Source organism: Schistocerca piceifrons, chromosome X (genome assembly GCF_021461385.2).
Source record: "Schistocerca piceifrons isolate TAMUIC-IGC-003096 chromosome X, iqSchPice1.1, whole genome shotgun sequence".
Classification (NCBI taxonomy): domain Eukaryota; kingdom Metazoa; phylum Arthropoda; class Insecta; order Orthoptera; family Acrididae; genus Schistocerca; species Schistocerca piceifrons.
Window position 1 is genome coordinate 912,540,205 of NC_060149.1, and position 24,140 is coordinate 912,564,344.

Here is a 24,140-nt window from a genome sequence, read left to right on the forward strand (position 1 = left end):
ACTGAAACTTTTATGTTCTTTACATATTTACACATTTACTTACAAATTATTTGACAGTGGTTTTGGTGTTAATTTGATGCACTCATCACAAATATGTCCATTTTTTCTAGAATGATTCTAGTCTTTTTAGATGCAGGGTGTTGAGGCTCATATTTTTACCGAAATATTGATACATATATTTTTCAAATTTTGTTCAAAAATTTTAATAATGATGAAAATATCTAAATGGGTTTAAACAATTTAAGGGGTGCTGAATCCATATAACACATTATTTTTGTCAGATAGGCCCTAGTTTGTTTTAGATATTTGGTAGGCTAGGTCACTGAAACATAAGAGCAATGCAAAGTTGTAAAGTCTACCCTATTCACAAATCATGTTGAAAAATAAATGCTTCAGACTAAGTACACGAAAAGCTACAGTCAGTTTAAGTCAGTTAAAGATACACCATTAACAGCTACCTTGTGTACAACACACACTTTGTCCTTACCTGTCACTTACGGGGAAGATGTAGAGAAATATGCCAACACTGAAGCACTGAATCTTCCATGGTATCGATATTCCATTACAGAAACATGTTGGTAAAATCTATTGCCATGTATATCACTAAACACGCTTCAGTCTTCAAGGAAAATGTTGATATGTGAGTGAATGAAGTGCATTTTGAGTGATACATTGCAGTGCAGTCTCTCATGGGCACATAACATGGTCATAGGCGCATACAAGGGTGGTTTGAAATGTTGTCGGAATGGAATAGAAAAAAAAAGTACTTACATCACTGGAACTTTTTTTTTATTTTTCAATGTAATCTCCTTGTAGATTAATGCACTTGGTCCAACGGTGTCCCAGTGCCTTGATTCCATCTCGAAAGAAAGTTTCCTCTAGGCCTGCTAAATAGTTGTCAACTCTGGCTATTAGTTCTTCGTTTGAAGTGAATCTTCGTCCACTAGGAAAAATTTTCAGTTTTGGGAAGAGATGGAAATCTGACGGAGCCATATCAGGTGAATAAGGTGGGTATGGCGACAATTCATACCTTAGTTCGTGCAATTTTGCCATGGTGACGGAATGTGTGTGGGCACACGTCAAGAGTCGCGGCTCCTGTCTTGCAGATAATTTTTTCGTTTCTAATTCGTCAGTTAAAATGTGATATACCCTTTCAGATGGCATCTGGCAAGCATGAGCAATTTCACGCACTTTCAATCTACAATCCTCCATCACCATTTTGTGCACTTTTACAATGGTTTCTTGAGTAGAGACACATCTTGGCTGATGACTGCATGGATCATCATCTAAGCTCTCCCGACCAAATTTAAATTCATTTGTCTACTTCGCAACAGTTGAATATGAAGGAACAGAGTCCCCCAGTGTATTCTGGAAATTGGCATGAATGTTCTTCACTTTCATACCTTTCTTTACAAAGTACTTGATTGCTGCTCGAATCTCGATTCCCTCCCCCCCACCCATCCCCCTTTTTCTTTCTCCCCATCTTCGCAAATCACTACAGAGGAACAACAACAGAGCCACATCACCACCACAGCTCTCTTCCGAGAGCACTGACGTGGCCTGTGTTTACAGGCAACAATCCAATGAATATCACGTGAACAACTCGTTGTGCTAGCGCTGACCTCTCATGGTGATTCTGAGAACTTTTCAAACCACTCTCTTACATGGTCAGTCACAAGTTCAATGTAAGTTTCAGCCCTCCTATTGACCAGAAACAATGTCATACCTTTCTGAAACTATTGCCACATGTTTAGCACATCAAGACTTTTCGTCGTGGCCAGTCCTGTTTGTAACACAGGTCCTTAGCATGATTGTCCCACTCACAAATGTAGCAACAGTACTTAGTGTACCCACCGTGTAGGCCCACAAGCATACCAGTGACTTTTAAATCAGCACATATGAGCCACTGATGCTTATCAGAGTTAGTGTTGTGTAAAATATCTCTCAGCATGATGTAACTTCCCTTTGCTAAGGCTGCATATTCCACTGGAATGGAAGGAAGCATGTTGCCATCATGTAACAGTGTGGCTTTCAAACTAGTTTTTGAACCACTTATGAAAAGTCTTCTGTAGTCTTGTTTGTATAAGATATTGAATTCTTGCATCAGAGCTTCAATATATGTACACTACGTCATTATATTTGTTGTGTCAAAAAATCTTTCGAGTGGTTTTTGACATCAGGAAATAGTATGAGTGTGTGCTGAAAAGTAATGCCTCTGAATTTTTTATGTGAAAACTCTTAAAGCTTTATAAGTAGAACAAACATTACTAACAATCTACACCTTTTTCTTCGCGTTTGCGTATTTGCAGTCCTGTGCTGCTAGAGGGCTCCGAATTATAGCATGTAACATGACGGTGTGTAACGTAACTATGTTGGTATACAGGAAATGACATGCTGTAATAGACTTTCGAACTCGAGGGGTTCGTCCACACCCACGTGCAGTGACATCTGCAGGAGTTCAACACCTCAGGTTTGCTGTCGTTGATCATTCTCCATACAGTCTTGATTTGACCCCAACCGATTTTCATCTGTTTCCAGAACTTAAAGAACACCTTTGAGGACTTCACTTTGATGGTGGTGAAGTGGTACAAACAAAGGTGAGGTTACGGCTGTGGCTCCATAAACAGTGACCTCTACAGTGAGAATATCAACAAATGGGTGTCTCGTCAGGAGAAATGTGTCCGTTGCCAGGGTGACTGTCGTGAGAAGTAAATATGTAGACATGAAGAATAAAGATGTAGAATGTTAATAACATTTGTTTTATTTTAAAAGTTTTAAGAGTTTTCACATTATAAATTCATACTTTCCAGCACTCACTTGTACATACTCAAGCTGTATCTTCCACAAAATTCCACTCTCTGAAATAAGAAGCTAATAGTTTGGCTTCATATTTTGGAAGGTTCAAGTCTCTAACAAGATCATTGAATTCAGCTTATGTGATTTTTTTTGCATTTCATGTTGGTTTAAAGGTGGAATTGTTAGATGTGGAACAATGACATGTATCTGACTGGTCTTCTTTTCTTCACTGTCACTATAAAAGTTTATTGTTGTGGCTGCTGCAGGGTATAGAACTCATAAGACCCACTCCATGAGGCACTAGTCGCATTGCAATTGGTATATTAGGATACTGCATTATACTCTCTCTCTCTCTCTCTCTTTTTTTTTTATATTGAGTGGAGGCAATGAGCAGTAGTAGCCAGTTACGTGGTTTGTAGGTTTGCGCCTAATGGCTGGCACTGCAGAATTCATGAAAACTTTTTTGCTTTCATCCTTGCACTTAGACTTGATGAACATGGCATATAACAAACATGAGGAGCCCATGTTTTTGATTAGTCTCCTACATGGCACCCAAAGTATAGGAAATAAGCTTCTTTCACTGCTTAAGCTGGCTGTGGTGGCTGAGCAGTACTGGGCGTTTCAGTCCGGAACAGCAAGACTGCTGCGGTCGCAGGTTCGAATCCTGCCGCGGGCATGGATGTGTGTGACGTCCTTAGGTTAGTTAAGTTTAAGTAGTTCTAAGTTCTAGGGGACTGATGACCTCAGATGTTAAGTCCCATAGTGCTCAGAGCCATCATTCCCTGCTTCTGACAATGTTATCGTCCTTTGTCCAAAAATTGCATCTCCACATGGGCAACGAAAATTGTTGGGGTTACTAACACACCTGTGGGGTATAACAGCAATTTTTATTCCACACAGTAACTCAGAAACTCACGCAAAAGTCTCAATACACGCCAGAGCATTCTGGAAGGCAAGGAGTGTCATCAGACTGTTAGCTAGAAACAAAACACTGATGTAATATCAGATGGAGCACGTGTTCACCAGTCGATATATCTGAGGATGTGGTCAAGGTCATTGCCTCACATTACCATTTGCGTCTCTTATAGCTGCATGAAACACAGCATTCACATGTGATTTCAGTGGTATTCTTGATATAACAAGAAAATGAAAGCTAAAAAACAGAAATAAGCATGTAACATACATCATATATCATGAAAATGGGAGCTAAAAAACAAAAATTGTCATTTTTTTTAATTCATCATTCCAAAATCTATAAAGATTTGGTATTTTTCTTCATGTAAAAATTTAATTGTTGAAGAATGTAATCCTTAAATAAGGTTGTTTCTGGCTTAACTGTAACAAACTAGCATTGCCTATTCACTTTCAGTTATACACTAACATCTTTGCAAGCATCTGAACCATCAGAACATGTGTGATCATTGAGTATTGTGGTGATCCACAGTCTTGTCAGAACTTACAGCTTCCTATGTGGGCAGAGTGTCATTGGTGCCTTAACTGAACCGGCACCAACAGCAGTTGTAAAACTATAGTGTATATCTAATATATATACCACTATAACAGTATACAGATTTCATGGGAACGTAGTATACTAAACATAGTATTAGAAGAAAAATTTGTCTTCAGAATTGAAAAAAAAAAAAAATGCATTAAACTCTGAGCTTTAATAAGGAAAGAACTGTTACGAAAGTGGTTGCTGAGCTTTACATGAATCTATAAAATACAATGATAGTGAAAAGAGTGTAGTAAAAATGGCACCAAGTGTCATTGATTGAACTGATGTTGCCAAACCTCTTATAAACCAAGTGAACACAAAGAAAAGGCTTCAGTGGTGTAAGGAGCTGAAAAATTGCACTTCCTACCACAAGCAACTTGTACTGCTTTTGTGCTTTTGACAAGTATGGGTGTTTCCCTCCCCACCCCACCCCCACCCCTCCGAAGCACAAGACATATTTACGTATGTGTGATACCATGGAAATGCACATTGTAGACTGCTTACATTCAGCTGCAATCCACATTGAAGGTACTTTTAAGTTCCGCATGTTTATAATGTGGTTTTAACTTGGTTTTGTGCTCATATCTTCACACACAATGCTAGTAATGCCCAAAATTAATTTGATGAGCATGAAATGAAACAACAGTTTTCTTTCTGCTCTGGGAAAACATGTAAGAACTTGTTGCCATGTCTCCAGAATAAGTGGGGAAAATTGGACCATTTTGGTGCGAAGAATGTTGTACTGTCATACAGTGTTTATATACACTGAGCTGCAGGAGAAGTTATGCTGCTTTTTAGACCGTAAGGTGGCCTTCTCCTATTAAAAGTACAATACAATTTTTACAACCCCTGTATACCCCATATTGAGTTTATGTACATATGAAATAAAGTAAAAAGTTATTTCTTTGTGTGTCGTTCAAGCCTGAAAAAGTTTTATGTCCTGTTTATAATTAATTCATCTTCTGTATACATATCTTGTGAGTTTAACAGCTAAATGCCTGACTACTTTATATTTTTTCTTCTTTTTTTCCGTGATTTTTGTATGTTGTAAAAAGAAAGTCTTTCTGTGGTTCAGGTTCCATACCAGTCAGTAGGGTCTCATATAAATGGCTAAGTGAGGTCCAACAAAAGTCAGTAACACACAAAGGTGTAGAATCTCCAATAGACCTGTTAAAGCACTGTGATGTTCAAACCAAACTTTGGGTTTATGATTTTTTTGCTTCTTAAAGGAAAATATTGTGGCTTCTTTTACAATGTATTGATATTTTTAAGTTAATTCTTCCAATCTACCTGTTAACGAATCTGTTGTGTTACACCTTTCACAAATACACATTAGAGTTCTGATATTTGCCACAACAGTTAAACAGAAAAAAGTAATTTAAACACATTTAATCAGCATTTACAGTATTTGGAAAATGAAAAGTGCTGTTTCAATTATCCAGCCTCCAAGGAAACTGTGTAATAGTGACTTACCAAGCAGACTAACAAAAAAGATAAATACAAGTGTTTTATTTTAATGGTATGTATGAAAATCAATTCTTTTTGATGTGGTATTTCTACATTTTATCATCTTTCTAGATTCATATAGACATCCCTCGCATGAGCCCACTGATTGCCTTGTTTCAACAAAAGACTGTTCAAGAAATGTTTGAAAGAATATTGTTTATCTGGGCAATTCGACATCCAGCATCTGGTTATGTTCAGGGCATAAATGATTTAGTCACACCATTTTATGTAGTTTTCCTGCAGGAAGTGATACCAGAAGGTGAGAGAACTTTTTTGATGGTTGATATATATATATGTTCATTCACTGTTGCTTCAAGGGCTACACTTTAAGTTTTTAATAAGCATGAACTTGCATGTAGGGCTACCAAAATACATATGTTTCTGAATAGTATGTTCATGTTGTCCAAAAGACTAAAAGCTTTTAGAGCATTATAAGAACTTATAAAAAAAAAGTGTATTGCTAAGCTTGACCTCATAACTGCCTATAGTAGAGATGGTAGACTATGTAATGTCCATCGATCAGTCTGTAAAATAGAAACCTGACAAGTTATTTCCATGGTACATATGTTTCTGTTGTACTGAGTTTCACCTACTTCATGTATGTTATGTAAACCTGGGATTAACATTAATTTGGCAAGAATAAAAGTTGCATTATTCTCTTATTTTTCCAAAATACTGCACAACTATTTGTTATTTTATTAGTCACACCTGTTTTTTGTGAACTTATCATTTCTCTTTTGCAAATCATTGCTTGCAGTGGAGAGAAAAGTTATCGGAGGCCTCTTCCAAATTTTTGCAGATATGTAGAGAATTTTTAGAGAAAGTATTTAACTTTTAATCTCTCATCATACTAAACTATCTTCATTGTCTTTTTGAAACCAGATAATTCTTGTTGTCAGTATTGAATAGCATAACTAAGTTCAATGTAGGGCCTGTCAACTAATTAGCGATTCCTTTGAATCTGTGGATGTATTTAATTTGATAATATTAGGCATTGCTTTTAAAGCATGGTCACTTTGTTAGTTTAAATTGTTCTACAGCTATTTACATACATCATGTAAAACATAATCTTTTTGGCTTTGTGTTTAGTTTTTATCCTTTACTGCTGGTACAAATAAAACCTGTCTATAATAAAGCTGATAGTCTGAATTGCATTACAAGAGGATGTCATGTTTATATAAATGACAAAAGATTCCTTTAAAGGAGAGTAAAATAATGTAGTGTGTAAAAAGTTATACTTTTGTTCCCATTTATTATTTTTATTTTTCATTTCTCATGAATACGTGAACAGCTATATTTGTTCCAATGAAAAACAACCTTATACTGTACTGCTCTATTAGCTAAGCACACACTTCACTCAGTTGAGCTATAGCTACAACTTTTGATTTTCAGTAAATTTATTTGGCAACCTGAGGTAATTGTTATTTAATTTTTATAGACAGTGATATTGACAACTATGATGTTGAAAGTTTGCCACAAGATCATAGAGACATAATAGAAGCAGACTCATTTTGGTGCCTTTCAAAATTTCTGGATGGCATCCAGGATAATTACATTTTTGCACAACTTGGTATTCAGCATAAAGTCAATCAACTCAAGGAGCTTATTCAACGAATTGATGGTAAGTATAGAAATATAATCAATGTTAGAAGTCACTGAATTTATAAACAATGCTTGTAGTTCTACAGATACCTCAGTTTGTCAGTTGCATATCTTTCCACTATCTAGAGGTGGTATTTTATTTCCTACAATAATATTTTATTTGAAAAGGTAATTTATCATAATTCTTTTGGTGTCATTGTGTTTCATGCTTAAGTGGTTTCTTTTAATCTTTCCTGTTGTGGGATGTTGGATATGGTTGGAGCATATCTCTAGGATGCACATGATCTAATTCTCATGACCAACATACTGAGGAACCATCCCAAATGATCTTACAAATTAATTAAAAATAAGGATACTCCTGTGCAATAGAAATTGTTTTATTTAAATGAATATTAATAGGGACAGACAAATTAAGCATGAAACAAATGAGTCCCACACCACTCATATAGACATATATGAGGGAGCTTTTAGCTATGACTGGAAACAAATGGTCACTATAACCATTTGATTTATTATCTTTAAACATGAGAATTACCCACCGATGTTTATAAAGAACCGTTGACAAGTGGACAAGGGGTAATAACCTTGGCACAAGTGGGTGGAGAGAATAAAACTTACGTCAATAATTCGTGGACAAGATGAGTGACTGCATAAATTATTAGCTGAAAGTACATGGAAAGATTGGAGCAAACCCCATAAGACTGCCAAAAATCTGCATTGAGAGCAACAAGCTGGATTTGTGACTTCAAGATCACAGAAGACAGCAAATTAGCTTTGTGTCATAGCGACGACTGCACGTGTGACGATAGCCCATCTTACCAAAGCATGCAGAACATGACTAAAGTAACTGCCTGCAAAAGCAGCTGGAGAAGATGATTTCTGTCCTCTCTTTGTATTTAGTACTTGAGTACGGACATCCTTCCAGAGGCAGCAAGGCTCGTTTCACCAGTCATCTCTCATGTCCTAACCTGAAGCTGTAACTCTAAAGTGTACTCTTACAAATCCTACAGTGAAGTCACAACTTTACAAAGACCTAAAACAAAGTGTTTATTCTTTCAAATTTTAAAGCGAAGTGTTCTCCTTCTGGCTGCTCTGGAACTTTACTGTTTTTCGTCAGAGCAAGAACTCGCTGGCCAATGTTGGCAAAGTTTCAGACTGCTGACCAGTACAACTCAAGTGCAGAGAGAGAGAGAGAGAGAGAGAGAGAGAGAGAGAGAGAGAGAGAGAGAGAGAGAGAGAAGTTTGTTTTTCAAGAAAATAGCATTCTCACTGGCAATCTCATTAAATGTTTTTACAGCTTAATTAAAAAAGCTATCAGTACACGCTGAAAGCTTAAAGCAGACTAATTTGCTGTTTCAAACTCTGATACTTCACTATTATCTTTTATTGTTGTGTAGTATTTTTGTTTTGAGCTACATACTATTGATAAAAATGGAATTTGACTATATTCTTATTATCCATCTTCAGTTATAAATAAATAACAAAGGAACTTCAACAGCACAAAGAGAGGTCTTAAAACATTGATTGTACAATATATTGCAGTATGGTGGAAATCATCCCTATAACAGAAGTACAAGGAGCATATATTCGAGTTCCGTGAGATGAATGAGAAGCTACACTTGTAGCCAGGAAACAGAGCTGAAGTAAAAAGATATTGTAGCAGAGGATTTGATAAGTTAAGAGCAAGTTAAAAAAATATTTTATCAGAGAAATGAAAAAGTCATTTATTTGTGCTGTCATATTTTTCAAGAAATTAAGAGTACGTCAGTAGCACATAGAAACGAAACCCTGTCATGAACTACAACAAAAAAAGAAAAGAAAGAAAGTAAATACTAAGAGTTTAATTTGGTAGCATTCCCAAGAGGTGATTGACCCTTTCCACTCTGTAATGCAGACACAGGGCATCTCCATGTACTCGTATTTAAATCACTGCTGCCCAGGTGGCAAGTGCATCACAGAGAATTATGCAAATCTTTGTGGAAACAATGAGAGGCCACTGACCAACAATTAGGATATACAGCAAAACAAAACATGTGCTTTCATTCAAATGCATTTACACAAGCATTACAAAAAAAAAAATTTTCAATGTGTGGTATTATTTGAAACTCTTCAGAGTGGGCTGTTTCCATCATTTTGCTCAAATTGTATTGAAATGAATCTCTGTCACCATCAAAATCATTGTCATGAAACTCATTTTCACTCTCACTTTCATTTAGACATTCCTCTAAAAGCACTGCAATCTCTTTCTCTGAAAGGACTGTGCATGAAGAACTAACCATATTGTGCCTACTAACTTTAAACATAATAATTATAAACTCTCTCTCTCTCTCTCTCTCTCTCTCTCTCTCTCTCTCTCTCTCTCTCTCTCTCTCTCTCTCTCTCTCTCTCTCTCTCCTCTCAACACCACTGCTACAGCTCGACACAGAGATAATACAGGCTTCCCCAGGTAGCAGCACCATGCAGCATAGTACAGTCTGATTTCCGACTGGAGCATGTAAGAGCTATGAAAAGTCATGTTGAATGAGGCTCAGCATCAGAGCGGAAACCGAAATTTGCAGTGTAGCGCACCACTCACATTTGGAGTGGAAAGGGTTGATATTCAAATGATGGCGTGTCAATGCAATAAAATTCTCCTGGGTTTTCTTGCCACTTTTCTAGCAGCAAGAAACCCAACAGGAGTTACTGCAATGACATGCCAAAAAAAAACTTTCATTTGCACTAAAAGTATCATCCAGGGGAAACGACAGTTAAGTAAGCTAATTTTTTTCACCGTTAAGTCACAAGAGGATGTATTCAAGTTTCATAGAAAATCATAGTAGACTCTAATGCTTTTCTTGTTTCATCTGATGAAACTTGATGCTGGTAGACAGAGTTTGGTATGATTGAAGTCAATAGTGGACTAAAGGAGATTAGCTGTTTTTTCCACAACTAACTGAAGCTTCTGCTCAGAGATTTATGCAAGAAGACACTAGCAAAAGCTCATAAAATATTGTGTACATCTGAACTTCAGCAAAAAGTTGTTGCATTGATCTCATTTTTTAGTGGCAATTGGCTGTCCCTATGCCCTGATTTCCTGTGGTGATAAAGTGACTGCAAACTCTGGCAATAATTTGGAAGTTATTGTAGTGGTGTTGGTAACTTAATGTACACTGTCCACTCACAGTAACGTGACCACCTGACCTGAATAACCACCTTTTGCAGCACGTAGCACTGTAAGATGTGCAGGAAGAGTGTCGGTAAGGTTCTGGAAGGTACTGACACGGATGAGAAGCTGTGCTGACTCCAGTGCCGTGACCACCTGTGGTAGATTTCTCGGTTGAGGATCCATATTACGAACAGCCCAATCAAGGATTCTCGATTAGGTTTAAATCCGAGAAGCTTGGTGACCGTGCGAGTACGGTAAACTCATCCTTGTGCTCTTTGAGCCTCAAAAGTACACTGCAAGCTGTGTGATACATTGTATTGTCCTGCTGGTAGATGTCATTGTGCTAAGGAAAAACAAATTGCATGTAGGGGTGTACATGGTCCCCAAGGATAGATGTGTACTTGTGCTGACCCATTGTGCCTTCCAGAATATTGAGATCACCCAATGAAAACGCTCCAACCTTGACCCTTACGACAATGTTACAGGGTGTATCTTTTCGGACGTTTCGTGCTATACTCGCCATTGGTCATCTGTCCGATGAAGCATAAAATTTGATTCACCTGAAAAGGCCACCTGTCACCACTTGGTGTACATTTAGTTCTACATCTACATATGTACTCTGCAAGCAGCTCACTGTATGGTGCATGGCAGGGGGTACTCTGTACCACTACTCGTCATTTCCTTTTCTCTTCCACTCTTGAATAGAGTGAGGATAAAACGACTGTCTGTATGCCTCCATACGAGCCCTAATCTTATCTTCACGGTCCTTACATGAAATGTACATTTGCACAATAGTTGCAGTATTGGCGTGGAAATTCCAGCCATCGTCACTGATAAGCAGCAGTCAGCATGGGTGCACGAGCATGAACCAGGTACCAGCTGTGGATTCCTATATGCAACAATGTTCTCTGAAAGATTGTTGAGTAGACACTGTTGGTAGCCCATTGGTTTATGTGGACAGTCAGTTGCTCAACAGTTGCACGTCTATTCGCCCATACACATCTATACTTCTGTCATCTATGGCTTGTGGTTACCTCGGCAGCAGTTTTGGATATGGCGATTTTGCCATCTGTGGTATACTTTAACTGTGGCTCCGTGTGAACAATTTACAAACTTACCTGTTTTGATAGTGCTTCCACCCTTGGCCTGAAAGCCAATGATCTTGCCCTTTTGGACGTCAGATAAATCGCTCCATTTCCCAATTACGATGACAACTGCCCTGTGTCCCTCATCCCCCCGACATGCTTTATATACCCTCCACTTCTAGTACTGCCACCTGCTGTCGGTGATTGGTTATTGCATGTAGACGTCGAACATAGGTGGTGGTCACATTGATGCGACTGGACTGGGTACAAATGCTGAAAGTGTACTCAGTTTTTAATTTAAATAAAAGATGTGTACGATTTCTTGTGAGGAACTTAGTTGAAATAAAAATGCACAGTGGTTCTACAAACAAAAACAAAGATGTCCTTCAAGACATAATGGATAGCACAAAGCTTTCCCCTTGCTTCAAAATCATTTCATTGCATTAAACCTGGAACTGATGAAAGTACATTGAAACAAAACTGTTTCAGCTATTTTCCATCATTCTTCCATATCATGCAAAATAAGTAAATGTTGTGTAATTATTTGTAATGTACTTAGTATAAAATTTAAAATAAGCATATAATTGAGTAATCTTTTGCAGCTGACCAGCATCTGTTCAGATGAAAAAAGTTATTGTAAGATGATGATCCGAAACAGATCAAGAGCCACAATAGGGCTGACTATCTGAACATGAAACTACTGTTGATTGCTGTAAAAGTTGTTTGTGATTAATTCTGAACACTAAATTATTATTTATGAATATACGTCATGCCTAATCAGCAGCAACAGAAGTTGAGAAAAATTAAGTTTGTAGTAAAATAATTTAAACAAAAGTGAAAACTGTCTGCATTTAGGAAATACCATAGCACTTGGTAAGATACATACCTGGAAAGAACTTATCAGTAGTCTTCACAGAAACAAAGTGTAGGAGTCTATGAATTAGACCTCTTACATGCAACCTAATTTCTGTAGAATAGCTCATATTTATCTTATAGAGCTGAGTGACAGAAGTTTTCAGATAGGTGATGATTTGAGTCTGTTAGGAATTGAGATAAATATTAGGACAAGCTGTAGGACACTTGCTGAAGGACACTTCAGGATTGCATTTTCACAGCATTTTCTGTTCTAAAGTGTGAAAAAGGAGTGAAGGAGTTTAGTTTGTTTATTATGGTTTTGTATTAAGCTAGAAGTTGGGAAACTTTGCTTCTGCTTTATTGATGATAAAGTAATTTTTAAAAAGTTATATCATCAGTATTAAAATTTTGTCTGTGTTGATAATCATTTTCACAAAATGTCTTCACTGTTGCCACTAATAAGCATTTATGTTTCTACAGACAGATCAGTTTATTTTGGGTTTATACTCGTATTTAAATACTGTGCAGTGTTCGTTAAACAGCACACATTCCATAACTATAAACCAACAAATATTGATTTTTCAGGCCAGCTGCATAGGCATCTCCAGAACCATGGAGTGGATTATTTACAGTTTTCTTTCCGGTGGATGAACAATCTGTTGACCCGTGAACTGCCATTACACTGTACAATTCGCCTATGGGATACATATCTAGCAGAGTCTGATGGATTTGCCTCGTTCCAGTTATATGTGTGTGCTGCATTTCTCTTGCATTGGAGAAGAGAACTCTTGCTTGAAAGAGATTTCCAGGTATTATTATTACTAATACATCTGCTAAGTCAGTTTATGTACATAATGTCCTATTATTGGCTTACAATTATTCTGTTTCATCTCTTACTGCCAGCAGGCAACAATACAGGAAGTAATGTCTTGAACAAATACATAATTGTACTGTAGTGTTTACAGTGTACAGTCTTATTTAAATTAGCAGTTACCATAAATAATGCATATTTTTAAAAACAATAATTATATATTTATCCTGTGAAGATAAGGACCAAATGGTCCAGTCTTGCTTCTAACAAAGCATTGAACATATTTACCCTATGTTCATTACAACACACAAGTTATAAGAAAATAAGTCTTACATTCTATATGAGATATAACACTTAGAAATAACTATGACATAAGTAGTGGAAACAGTAGTTAGTAGCTATAGTAGAATGAACGCCGTTATATTAGTTAATGACAAATATAAGAATAGAAAGACGAATAGTTAGATTTAACCTGAGAGCACTGGCAGGTATGACCAGCAGAGAAGAGGGAGAGAAAGAGGAACATGATAGAACATAAATTATAAGTGAGGGGAAAAGGAAATGGTGTGACAAGATTAAGAAACAAAAAGAGAACATAAAATCTTCTGCTTTACTCTTTAGCATAATATTTTAATTTTTGGGTAAAAAATTATGAGGTTGACAAAAGGAAATGCTTCAACTTTTTCTTAATTGTGAAAGGGCATTACATTATTCATAGAATGCAGGATAATTAACAACAGAGGAGGACTTCGCAAATGTTTTTGTTTCATGAATGGCCACTGCTAGTAAACTTGATAAGTGTGAGGCTTTGTGTTGCGATTATGATGATATGACAGGTACTTTGTTTCTGATGTGAAATACCAGAAATCTTGCACTCTAAGAAGCTGATGAAGTAGATACGATAGTCACATAACTTGTCTGGCTGCAATCATAGTAACGGAGTGTGTGAGGCACTGAGATGGTCGAATAAATGGACTTTGCAGAAGTAACACACACAGTCATTTATGGTTGGGGCTAAGCGTTTCCTTAGTTTTCACTGTGCACACCATGTTAGATTACAGTGTAGTAGTGGAGATTTGACGGAATGAGTCGTTTCACAAGTTTACATTTCGTGTGCTGTGAAAATACTTCACAAAATTTCTGGACAGTGTAGAGGCAATGGGAAATCTTTGGGCATGTTACGATGATATTTTTTGCGCTCAGTTAAGGTAATCATCCAGTCATTTACAATTTTCTGATATTATTCGGAATTAATTAATTAATTAATTAATTGCTGATGGGACTAACATTCAAGTCTGGCTCTTAAATGAAGGTGGAAGTCTTCAGCATAGAAATGGTGATGTTTACGGGTGGGCAGAATAGATCTACCATCTTGATTTACATGGCTGCTATGCAGATCACACTTCAGTGCCATGCAGAGGGTTCATTGAACCATCTTTACAATAATTCTCTATTGTTCCACTCTCGGACAGCACATGGAAAAAATGAACACCTATATCTTTCCGTGCGAGCACTGATTTTGCTTATTTTTTTGATGATGATTGTCTCCCCTATGTAAATCGGTGTCAACAAAATGTTTTTGCATTCGAAGGAGAAAGTTTGTGATTGCAATTTCGTAAGAAGATACCAGCCACAACGAGAAATGCCTTTGTTTTAATAATGTCCAACCCAAACTCTGATCCATGTCCATGAAACTCTATCTCCCCTATTTCTCAGTAATACAAAACATGCTGCCCTTCTTTGAAATTTCTTGATGTACTCCATTAATCCTATATGGTAAGGATCCCACACTGTGCGGCAGTACTCCAAAACAGGATGGATAAGTGTAGTATAGGCAGTCTCTTTAGGAGATTTGTTGCATCTTCTAAGTATTCTGCCAATAAATGCAGTCTTTGATTCGCCTTCCCCACAACATTTTCTGCGTGTTCTTTCCAATTTAAGGTGTTCGTAATTGGAATTGCTAGGTATTTAGTGGAATTTACAGCCTTTACATTTGATTGATTTATTGTGTAACTGAAGTTTAACGGGGTCTTTTTAGAACTCATGTGATATACATCTACATCAGTACTCTGCAAACCATCTGACTGTGTGTGTGTGGAGAGTACTTCTGGTACCACTAACTGAAACCCCCTCCCCCCTCTCCTCCCTTCACTGTTTCACTAGTGTATGGCTCCTGGGAAGAATGAATTGGATCTAATTTCTTGAATTTTTTCATTGTGGTCATTTCATGATATGAGATATCATTGATATACTAGGAGAACAATAGTAGGTCCAAGACTGAGACTTGTTGCTTGGAACTGTCTTACACATCAATTTTGTCATTCTGATAATATAATATTGTATTTTAAAAGTTCAGTGCCTTAGTCTGAGAGTATGGTGACGTATAAGTAGATTGTAGCACTTGGATATAACTTTCTGAACTTTTAGTTTCCTTTAAAGGCCTTTGGCTCATACACTGTGCAAAACGTCCAAAGGGAAGTGACGTTATGAATGTGTCACGTATGGAAACACTAAGCAAAGCAGGAAGCCAGTAAAACAGAACAATTATTTTACCTTTGGGAGTAGCTTCAAACATGAAAAAAATTTTGTAACTTTCAATTAAATCCAAGATGTCTAAATGAGGACCAAGCGAGGTGGCGCAGTGGTTAACCACTGTTTCCAAGCAACTTAGAGTCCTGGTCTGGCATACTGCTTTTTAATGTGCCAGGTAGTTTCAAATTGCTGCTGCACACTCACTGCAAAGTGAAAATTCTTTGTGCAAACTTATTCAGAAGTAACCGTCCTGTCATTTATTTTGTATTTATTATTCTGTTTCCATGGTACTATTGAAGTTTAAGATCTGTAATCATGGAATGAGTCTGTAGACAATACCGTGCATATAAAATTCACCGAATCAGCTTCATAATGAAGATACCATTATGTACACTTGGAAGCACAAAAATTAGTGGTGGGAAAAGCAGCCGCAGTCAAAGCCCGATACAGGACTGAAACGAATGAAAGGCAGTACACTATTTTTTTAGGTTACATTGAGACCATATGGAAGAAGAGTTAACTTGAAATATTATGCAAAAATGATTATGTCTGTATTCTAAACCTATTCAAAGAAGGCACGAAGGCTTTTGAGTAAATAAAATATGCTGTTAAAAGTTATAGATACAGTAGGTATATTTGAAGAAGCTCACATTTATGTCGTAAGCTTCTTTTATTGTGGACAATTTTCCTTTGAACTTAGTGTTATTTGAGGCCATCTCTGCCAATACATTGTGAAAATCTATCCAGATGTAATGTCAGATGCAATATTTTTAAAAACTCCACAATATTTGAATGAGGCAGTTTTTCATCATAGATCAAGAGAGGTGATGCAGCTGCTGAGTTTTCCAAAATGAAGATTTATATAGTAGCAAGTGTGAATTGCACAGACTTCACCAGGGAGAGCTGACAGTTGATGGAAACGTGTCAAAGAATTGTGCCCACAAGTTTTGTTCAAGTGGATAAATACACTGCTTAACAGAAAAAAGTGAAGCACCCAAAATACGTGGTTGGACGTCGATGTAACTTTGTATACATACACACCACCAGCCAGTATGTAGATGATTGCAGTTGCATTTCTCTTTGATGGGTAGAACAGCCATCAGAGTGCATTAGTGTTGTCCCAGTGTAGTGTTATTACCAGGTCTGGTAGGCTACATAAGGAGCATGAACATCATCAGATGTTGAGTGGCCATGGTAAAGAACATGTAGATGCTGTGAACGCCTGTAAGACAGCGTTATCATTACCTGACAGAGTTTGAAAGGGCCACATTGTTGGTGTCTTGGTCTCATTTTGCCTTCTGGTTGAATTGTACAATATCATGATTTGTGACACATTTGAATGTGATAAGAGCCCAATGTTGGATTGCAAGTAAATGAGAGGGCTGGCATACTGGTCGTCAAGGTTCTAGTTGACCATTTCTGACCACAATAAGGGAGGATCATTATATTGTGCACTAAGCACATCATAATCCCTTACACTTGTGCCTAACATCTGAAAACAAATACAGGACTGCCTGGAATATTATGTGTCATCCCACGGTGTTGGATGGAGACTAGCAGTGGCCGAACTGGGATCTGTCTCATACATAGGCTGCCATTAACACCACAATACAAATGGCTGCATTTGTAGTGGTGCCATGACCGAGAAGCACTGACTGCTGACGAGTGGTGTTGTGTTGTGTTCAGTGATGAATCGAATTTCTGCACAACACCAGATGACCGTCGTTGACGAGTATGGTGGTGACTTGGGAAGAGGTCCCATCTTTCAATTGCTTTGGAGAGGCACAGTGATATTACTCCTCGTGTCATGGTGTGAAGAGCCATTGGGTATGACATCTGTCGGACAGAACATTGGTATGACATGGACATCTTATGTCCTTGTGTGTTATATCTCATGTGACAGTACTGTGGTGCCATTTTCAACAGAACAATGCTCGTCCACACGTGGCATGTGGCTCTATGAACTGCCTGTGTGATGTTGAAGTACTGTCATGACTAGCAAGATCTCCAGATCTGTCCATGTGTGGGATCAGCTTGGACTCAACTCAGTCCAAGTGCTCATATCCAGTATACCAAGGACCTTATTACAACAGTTGAGTTGTGGCTTGCCTCATGGCATCAGTGCATACATTCAGTCCAGAGGGGGTGCAACATCATACTGCCAAGTTCTTTGTAAATGCGTTCTCTTTAATAACATCACATACCTTTCTTACTTGGGAAGTTTCATTCTGTTTTCTCCTCTCCTTCTGGATGTTTCAGTTTTTTTGCGGTATAGCTGTTGGTCAGGCTGATAAAGTCTTCAGGTGTATGTTGTGGCCACGATACTTCATACTCTATTGTTGTCATATCTTCTGTTTGTGTCAGTGACTGCAGTTCTAAGCTCCAAATTTTAAAAATTTTTTAACTCAAGTATGTATGGATCAAATTATCAGAGAACGCATATCATAACTGATTCTTTGCTTATGAAGTTCTTTTATGAAGCAGAAACTTAGAGAATCTTTTTATTTTTGTATTTCTTACTTTGCCTTATGTTAAGATCATCTTGAACAGTGGCAGACCTTTTCAAATTGTTCTGACCAAGCATAGCATTTGTGTTCCTTGCACATTACTTTTACTTATGTTACTTATATTGGAATATGTGCAGGGTTGGGAGAGGGGGAAAGAGAAGCAGTGCTATACCTCCCAAGGGAAGATGCTTAATAAGCAATAGTAAGACACCACCTCGGTGGAGCGAACTGCCGACATGTTGGCTTGCACTGCCCTATGTAGCAGGGGTGAGGACGAATTTGTGCCGATCCAGTTCCGCACGTGTGACTCGGCAGAGGAAATAGGTCCCTGGCACGGAGGACCTCTGGTGGCATTTGTCCTGCTGTCTGTTGTCCTTGTTGTGATCGACGTAGTCTGGGGAGGCAATGCCGTCGGTATATGCAACCCCTTGATGCTTCAGTGTCTGAGGTGTTGCCAATACCTTTGGGTGAATGTTGTGTACATGGCAAGCAGTGTATTGTGTTAGTAGTACCAGTGTTCATTCATTAAATTGTGAAAATTGCAACACCACAGAGTATTCACATGCCTGAAATGAATATTATACCACAGATTAGGTTTCTGAGAATGCAAATTAGAAAACAGTTCGTGACCTCTGACTCTGAAAATTCAATTTGGTGTGTGATCTCAATATGCTGAACCCAAACATGTATAAATTGTTGTATGGAAATGGGAAGTGCCCGGGTATTTTACTGGAAAATCTTTTTCCGTGCTGTTTGAATGCAGTCCATAAAGTATGAACAGTGGTTGCCAGAGGACTTTGTCAAACAAGTTGCTGACCAACTTTATCCCAGACATGTTTAATGGAAAATATCCCAAATGAACTGACAGTCTAGAGGAATGGTACATCGGTTCTTTGAAGAAGGTTGGTACATAACTTGCCAGGCATTGTCAAGTGTTGCTCTGGTAAAATAAAATATATTGAATTGCTGGAAGGTGTGGCATTACTTCAGGCTGTAAGACACCAGATGTCTAGTATCAGTGGAGGAAATTTTATTTGCATGGCTGCATGCCCAAAATTTACTGGAATATTCATTACGCCGCGAGAAGTTTAAAATGATTTATATACTGTCTTACGATTTGGGGCTGAGGCTTTAATCTTTCTGCAGATACACAAGAACGTTTCATTGTGTATGACACCCTAAAATACAGTAGAGATGTTATGAAGTTAAAACCTTATATTTTTGAAGAAAGTGGGAGAAACACCAAAATCTTGATCATATATTTCACTGAAGTTTGAGCGAAGCTAAATTTGTTGTTAGGTAACGAGAACAGCAGAAACAGATCCAGTGTGAAAAACCAGACTAACAGCAAGTAGTTACATAGCAAACAGTGTAGGAAGCAAAATGGTAAGCAACATATATTGCAGCTGGAAGATAGCAGGCTAGATGGGAGGTTGAAAATATTAATGAATTACATCTTATTAACATTGTTACTGGAAGGATGCGTCCCTTTAAATGAAACCTAAATCTTAAGGGATTACACTTTATTTTGATAGTGTCCAATTCATTGGGTGCATAGGTGCAACACTATTAATCAGTCATGACAGCCTGTGTGCCAGTGACAATCTTACAGTTTGTAGGATACTGTGAGTGTCTCGTCGATTCTGCACTCGGGGATAATTCTCCTCTTCTGCCCTTGTTATTACATGATTTAGTAATTTAGAACTAATCTTAATAAAATGAGGTGGCTTGGGAAGTTGGAAGTTAGCCACAAATAAAAAGATCAAGCTTATAATGAACAACCAATTTTAATTAAGAGGCACACGGTTCTCTCTGAATATGCATCTCACATTAGCAAGGGCTTGATAATTACAGTTGTATTTCGCGATGAGAGCACACGAGAAACATCTGTATTTGGCAAACGCGTTGACTCGTGCTCCTTTAAAGATACTTCAGTGATCCATGTTAATCATTATCTCTAGCACAGAATTGATACTCACTACAGAAAAAAAGCTATGCATACCTGCATGTCTGAAAAAAAAAGACATTACTGATGGTTGACAGCCATTCAAAATAAATTTGCTGAATGGGAATATCTTGGCATCTGACACATGGCCCTTCAGCCATCTGTGTGACTGAATAATGAAGACAAAACATCAGAAATCCTCACAAATTCAAAGCCATGTGCTGGAATCACTTGCTCATTATGTTGAAGCAACATTTTGACTCGAGAATGTGGACCCACTGTCATTCTGAAGATCATCACAATCAAAAATTGTACTTGCACACACAGTTAATAGTTGCTCCGTACCTGACAAATTACTTTCATGTAATTAGAGCAAAATAATGGCCTGCCACTATTCAGATGCTGTTTCTAATACTTGGAGCAATGTCCGGAAAGCATTTGTAGTTTGAAAAATACAATCAATACTAACACAGAAATGAACATTTTTACTGGAGGGTTCACATATGTGATCTAGCTCAAAAGCTGTGTGAAAGCAAATTATAGCTACGAATGCGCCAACACTGGAGCTGGAACTCTTTCCCACAAGACATATGCTTCTGACCTGTGAGTTGTATTAGACGTACTCAATTTCACAAATGAATGTATGTACACTCACGCTAATAGAGGAAACAAACCGATTACAGTCTGTCATCCATATGTTTGTAAAGTAAATAGTTCACGAACTGAAGAGTTACAATGCATAGCAGATCAGCAAGGGGCATTGTCCTTCAACACAGTTGTTTGTATCCGATTTCCCACGCAAATGACACGCCCACCCAACCAACACCCACATTAACTACAGAAGCTTTGCCACTAGATTGACAAGTGTCTTCTGTACATAACCTCTATGTAAATGACTGGCTGATGTTATTTCATTTGCTCTCTTTTACTTCAGTTTAATTAAAACATAAATAGTTTATTCATGTCACCTCCTCGGTGGTTGAATTCTTATATTTCAATTTAAGTGAAGCGTTTTACTTTATTAATATTAGCAGAATGTTACTTACGACTTTCATTTAAATTAATTGGAAGTTAAAGGGGGAGTCATTTATACAATACTATGTAACATAGTTGCTATGTTATATAGCAAACTAACATGACTGTGATGAGGATCACACTTGAATAGTGAGTAGCACCATGCATTTCTCATGTGGATACTGCATAAACTGTTGGTGTAGCAGTATAATCTATGCTGGCCAGCACATTCATTGCCTTTTTTCTGTTGCTCTCCAGCAGGGACTCAGCAGAGCCACACTGAATAGAAATGTATATTGTTTTGTGACAACTAATAATTCTAATATCCATCGTGACAACTAAGTTCCTACCACAAGTGTGCTTTCCAAGTGGTGAAGACATCTGCAGCTATGCACTTCACACTTCCTGCTACATGCTGATGAGTAATCATAAGAAGAATGAAGGTAAAATATTGCAACTTGGTGCAAAGAACCCATGAGTGTGTTAATTGACGGTATGAACTGAAGCTGTGTAAGTAAAGATTATCACAACAGGAACGAACATCACACATCATTAAACAAAATCTGTTGTACGTTAATAGTGTTGGCCACAAATAACAGTGGAACAAATTAAAAAGCAAATAAAATCTCTGCATTCATGGTACTGCTAAGAGAGACATGCAACTGAGACCTTGAAGAGAAGTAGTGCAGACAGTGATGATATTTATGTACCAGAAGTATAGTTTTTTGATCGTCTTTGATTCAACAGTAGCATGGAATGTTAGAGTAGCTGATAACTTCTTGGAAAAAGTAATTTGTTTTGCTGATGAGATCACAGCCAAAAATCCAACACAGTTGACAGGAAAGGCAAATGCAGCCCTCAAAGATGTTCACAAGTGTTCACTGAAAAATAAAGTAACTTTAAATGTAAAGAAAACTAATTGTATCAGCTTCCAGTTGAATAAAAGACACAATAATGGTAAATTAACAATTAATGATGATGTAATAGAATGTGTGATGGATACCAAATTTTTAGGGTTGAAGGCAGATAGTCAGTTTAAATGGACAGAACATGTAAAAGCTTTAACAAAAAGACTATCCACAGCATGTTATGCTCTATGAATACTTGCACCAGTGTGAAATATTTCATGCCTCAAAATGACATATTGTGGAGACATACACTGAATCCTCAGTTATGGAATTATGTTTTGGGGAATAAGTGATGGGGATATTCAGTGTGCCTTCAAGATCCAGAAAAGAGCTGTACGGATAACAACAAATAGCAGCAGTAGGGCACATTGTACTGATTTATTAAAAAAAAACTCAAAAAAACTAGAAATTCTGACTGTCCCATGCGAATACATTTTCCAGACTGTAATATATGTAAGGAAAAATTTTCATCTGTGTGCTACAAACAGCTAAGTACATGACAGTGAAATTAGATCCAGCCAGTACTTATACCTAAACAGGAAAAACAAGTCCAAAACACAGAACAATTTGCAATATAATGGCTTAAAACTGTAAAAGAGGCCGCCACAGGAAATAAAAGGTGTAAACGAACTTCATATCTTTAGCCAAAAGCTAAAAACATATTTATTAAGTAAAAGTTGTTACAAGGTAAATGAGTATTTAGAATAATTGTAGATAGCCATTTAGTAGACACAGATATCACATGTTGTTTGTTGTGGTCTTCAGTCCTGAGACTGGTTTGATGCAGCTCTCCATGCTACTCTATCCTGTGCAAGCTTCTTCATCTCCCAGTACCTACTGCAACCTACATCCTTCTGAATCTGCTTAGTGTATTCATCTCTTGGTCTCCCTCTACGATTTTTACCTCCACGCTGCCCTCGAATACTAAACTGGTGATCCCTTGATGCCTACCGAGCGAGGTGGCGCAGTGGTTAGCACACTGGACTCGCATTCGGGAGGACGACGGTTCAATCCCGTCTCCGGCCATCCTGAATTAGGTTTTCCGTGATTTTCCTAAATCGTTTCAGGCAAATGCCGGGGTGGTTCCTTTGAAAGGGCATGGCCGATTTCCTTCCCAATCCTTCCCTAACCCGAGCTTGCGCTCGTCTCTAATGACCTCGTTGTCGACGGGACGTTAAACACTAACCACCACCACCACCTTGATGCCTCAGAACATGTCCTACCAACCGATCCCTTCTTCTAGTCAGATTGTGCCACAAACTTTTCTTCTCCCCAATCTTATTCAATACTTCCTCATTAGTTATGTGATCTACCCATCTAATCTTCAGCATTCTTCTGTCGCACCTTATTTCGAAAGCTTTTATTCTCTTCTTGTCCAAACTATTTATCGTCCATGTTTCACTTCCATACATGGCTACACTCCATACAAATACTTTCAGAAACAACTTACTGACATTTAAATCTATACCCGATGTTAACAAATTTCTCTTCTTTAGAAATACTTTCCTTGCCATTGCCAGTCTACATTTTATATCCTCTCTACTTCGACCATCATCAGTTATTTTACTCCCCAAATAGCAAAACTCCTTTACTACTTTAAGTGTCTCATTTCCTAATCTAATTCACCCGACTTAATTCGACTACATTCCATTATCCTCGTTTTGCTTTTGTTGATGTTCATCTTATATCCTCCTTTCAAGACAGTATCCATTCCATTCAACTGCTCTTCCAAGTCCTTCGCTGTCTCTGACAGAATTCCAATGTCATCAGCGAACCTCAAAGTTTTTATTTCTTCTCCATGGATTTTAATACCTACTCCGAATTTTTCTTTTGTTTCCTTCACTGCTTGCTCAATATAGAGATTGAATAACATCAGGGAGAGGCTACAACCCTGTCTCACTCCCTTCACAACCACTGCTTCCCTTTGATGCCCCTCGAC

General features: G+C 37.7%; 1 protein-coding gene across 3 annotated transcripts in view; it reads left to right on the forward strand.

The window, feature by feature from the left end:
• Positions 1 to 24,140, forward strand: part of LOC124722712 (TBC1 domain family member 22B) — a 143,296-nt gene that overhangs the window by 109,892 nt on the left and 9,264 nt on the right. For all 3 annotated transcript variants that reach the window (XM_047247853.1, XM_047247855.1, XM_047247854.1), the window contains exons 8-10: positions 5,870 to 6,056; positions 7,236 to 7,418; positions 13,070 to 13,293. In XM_047247853.1, the coding sequence (XP_047103809.1) occupies positions 5,870 to 6,056; positions 7,236 to 7,418; positions 13,070 to 13,293 (594 nt within the window). The remainder of the gene's footprint in view (positions 1 to 5,869; positions 6,057 to 7,235; positions 7,419 to 13,069; positions 13,294 to 24,140) is intronic.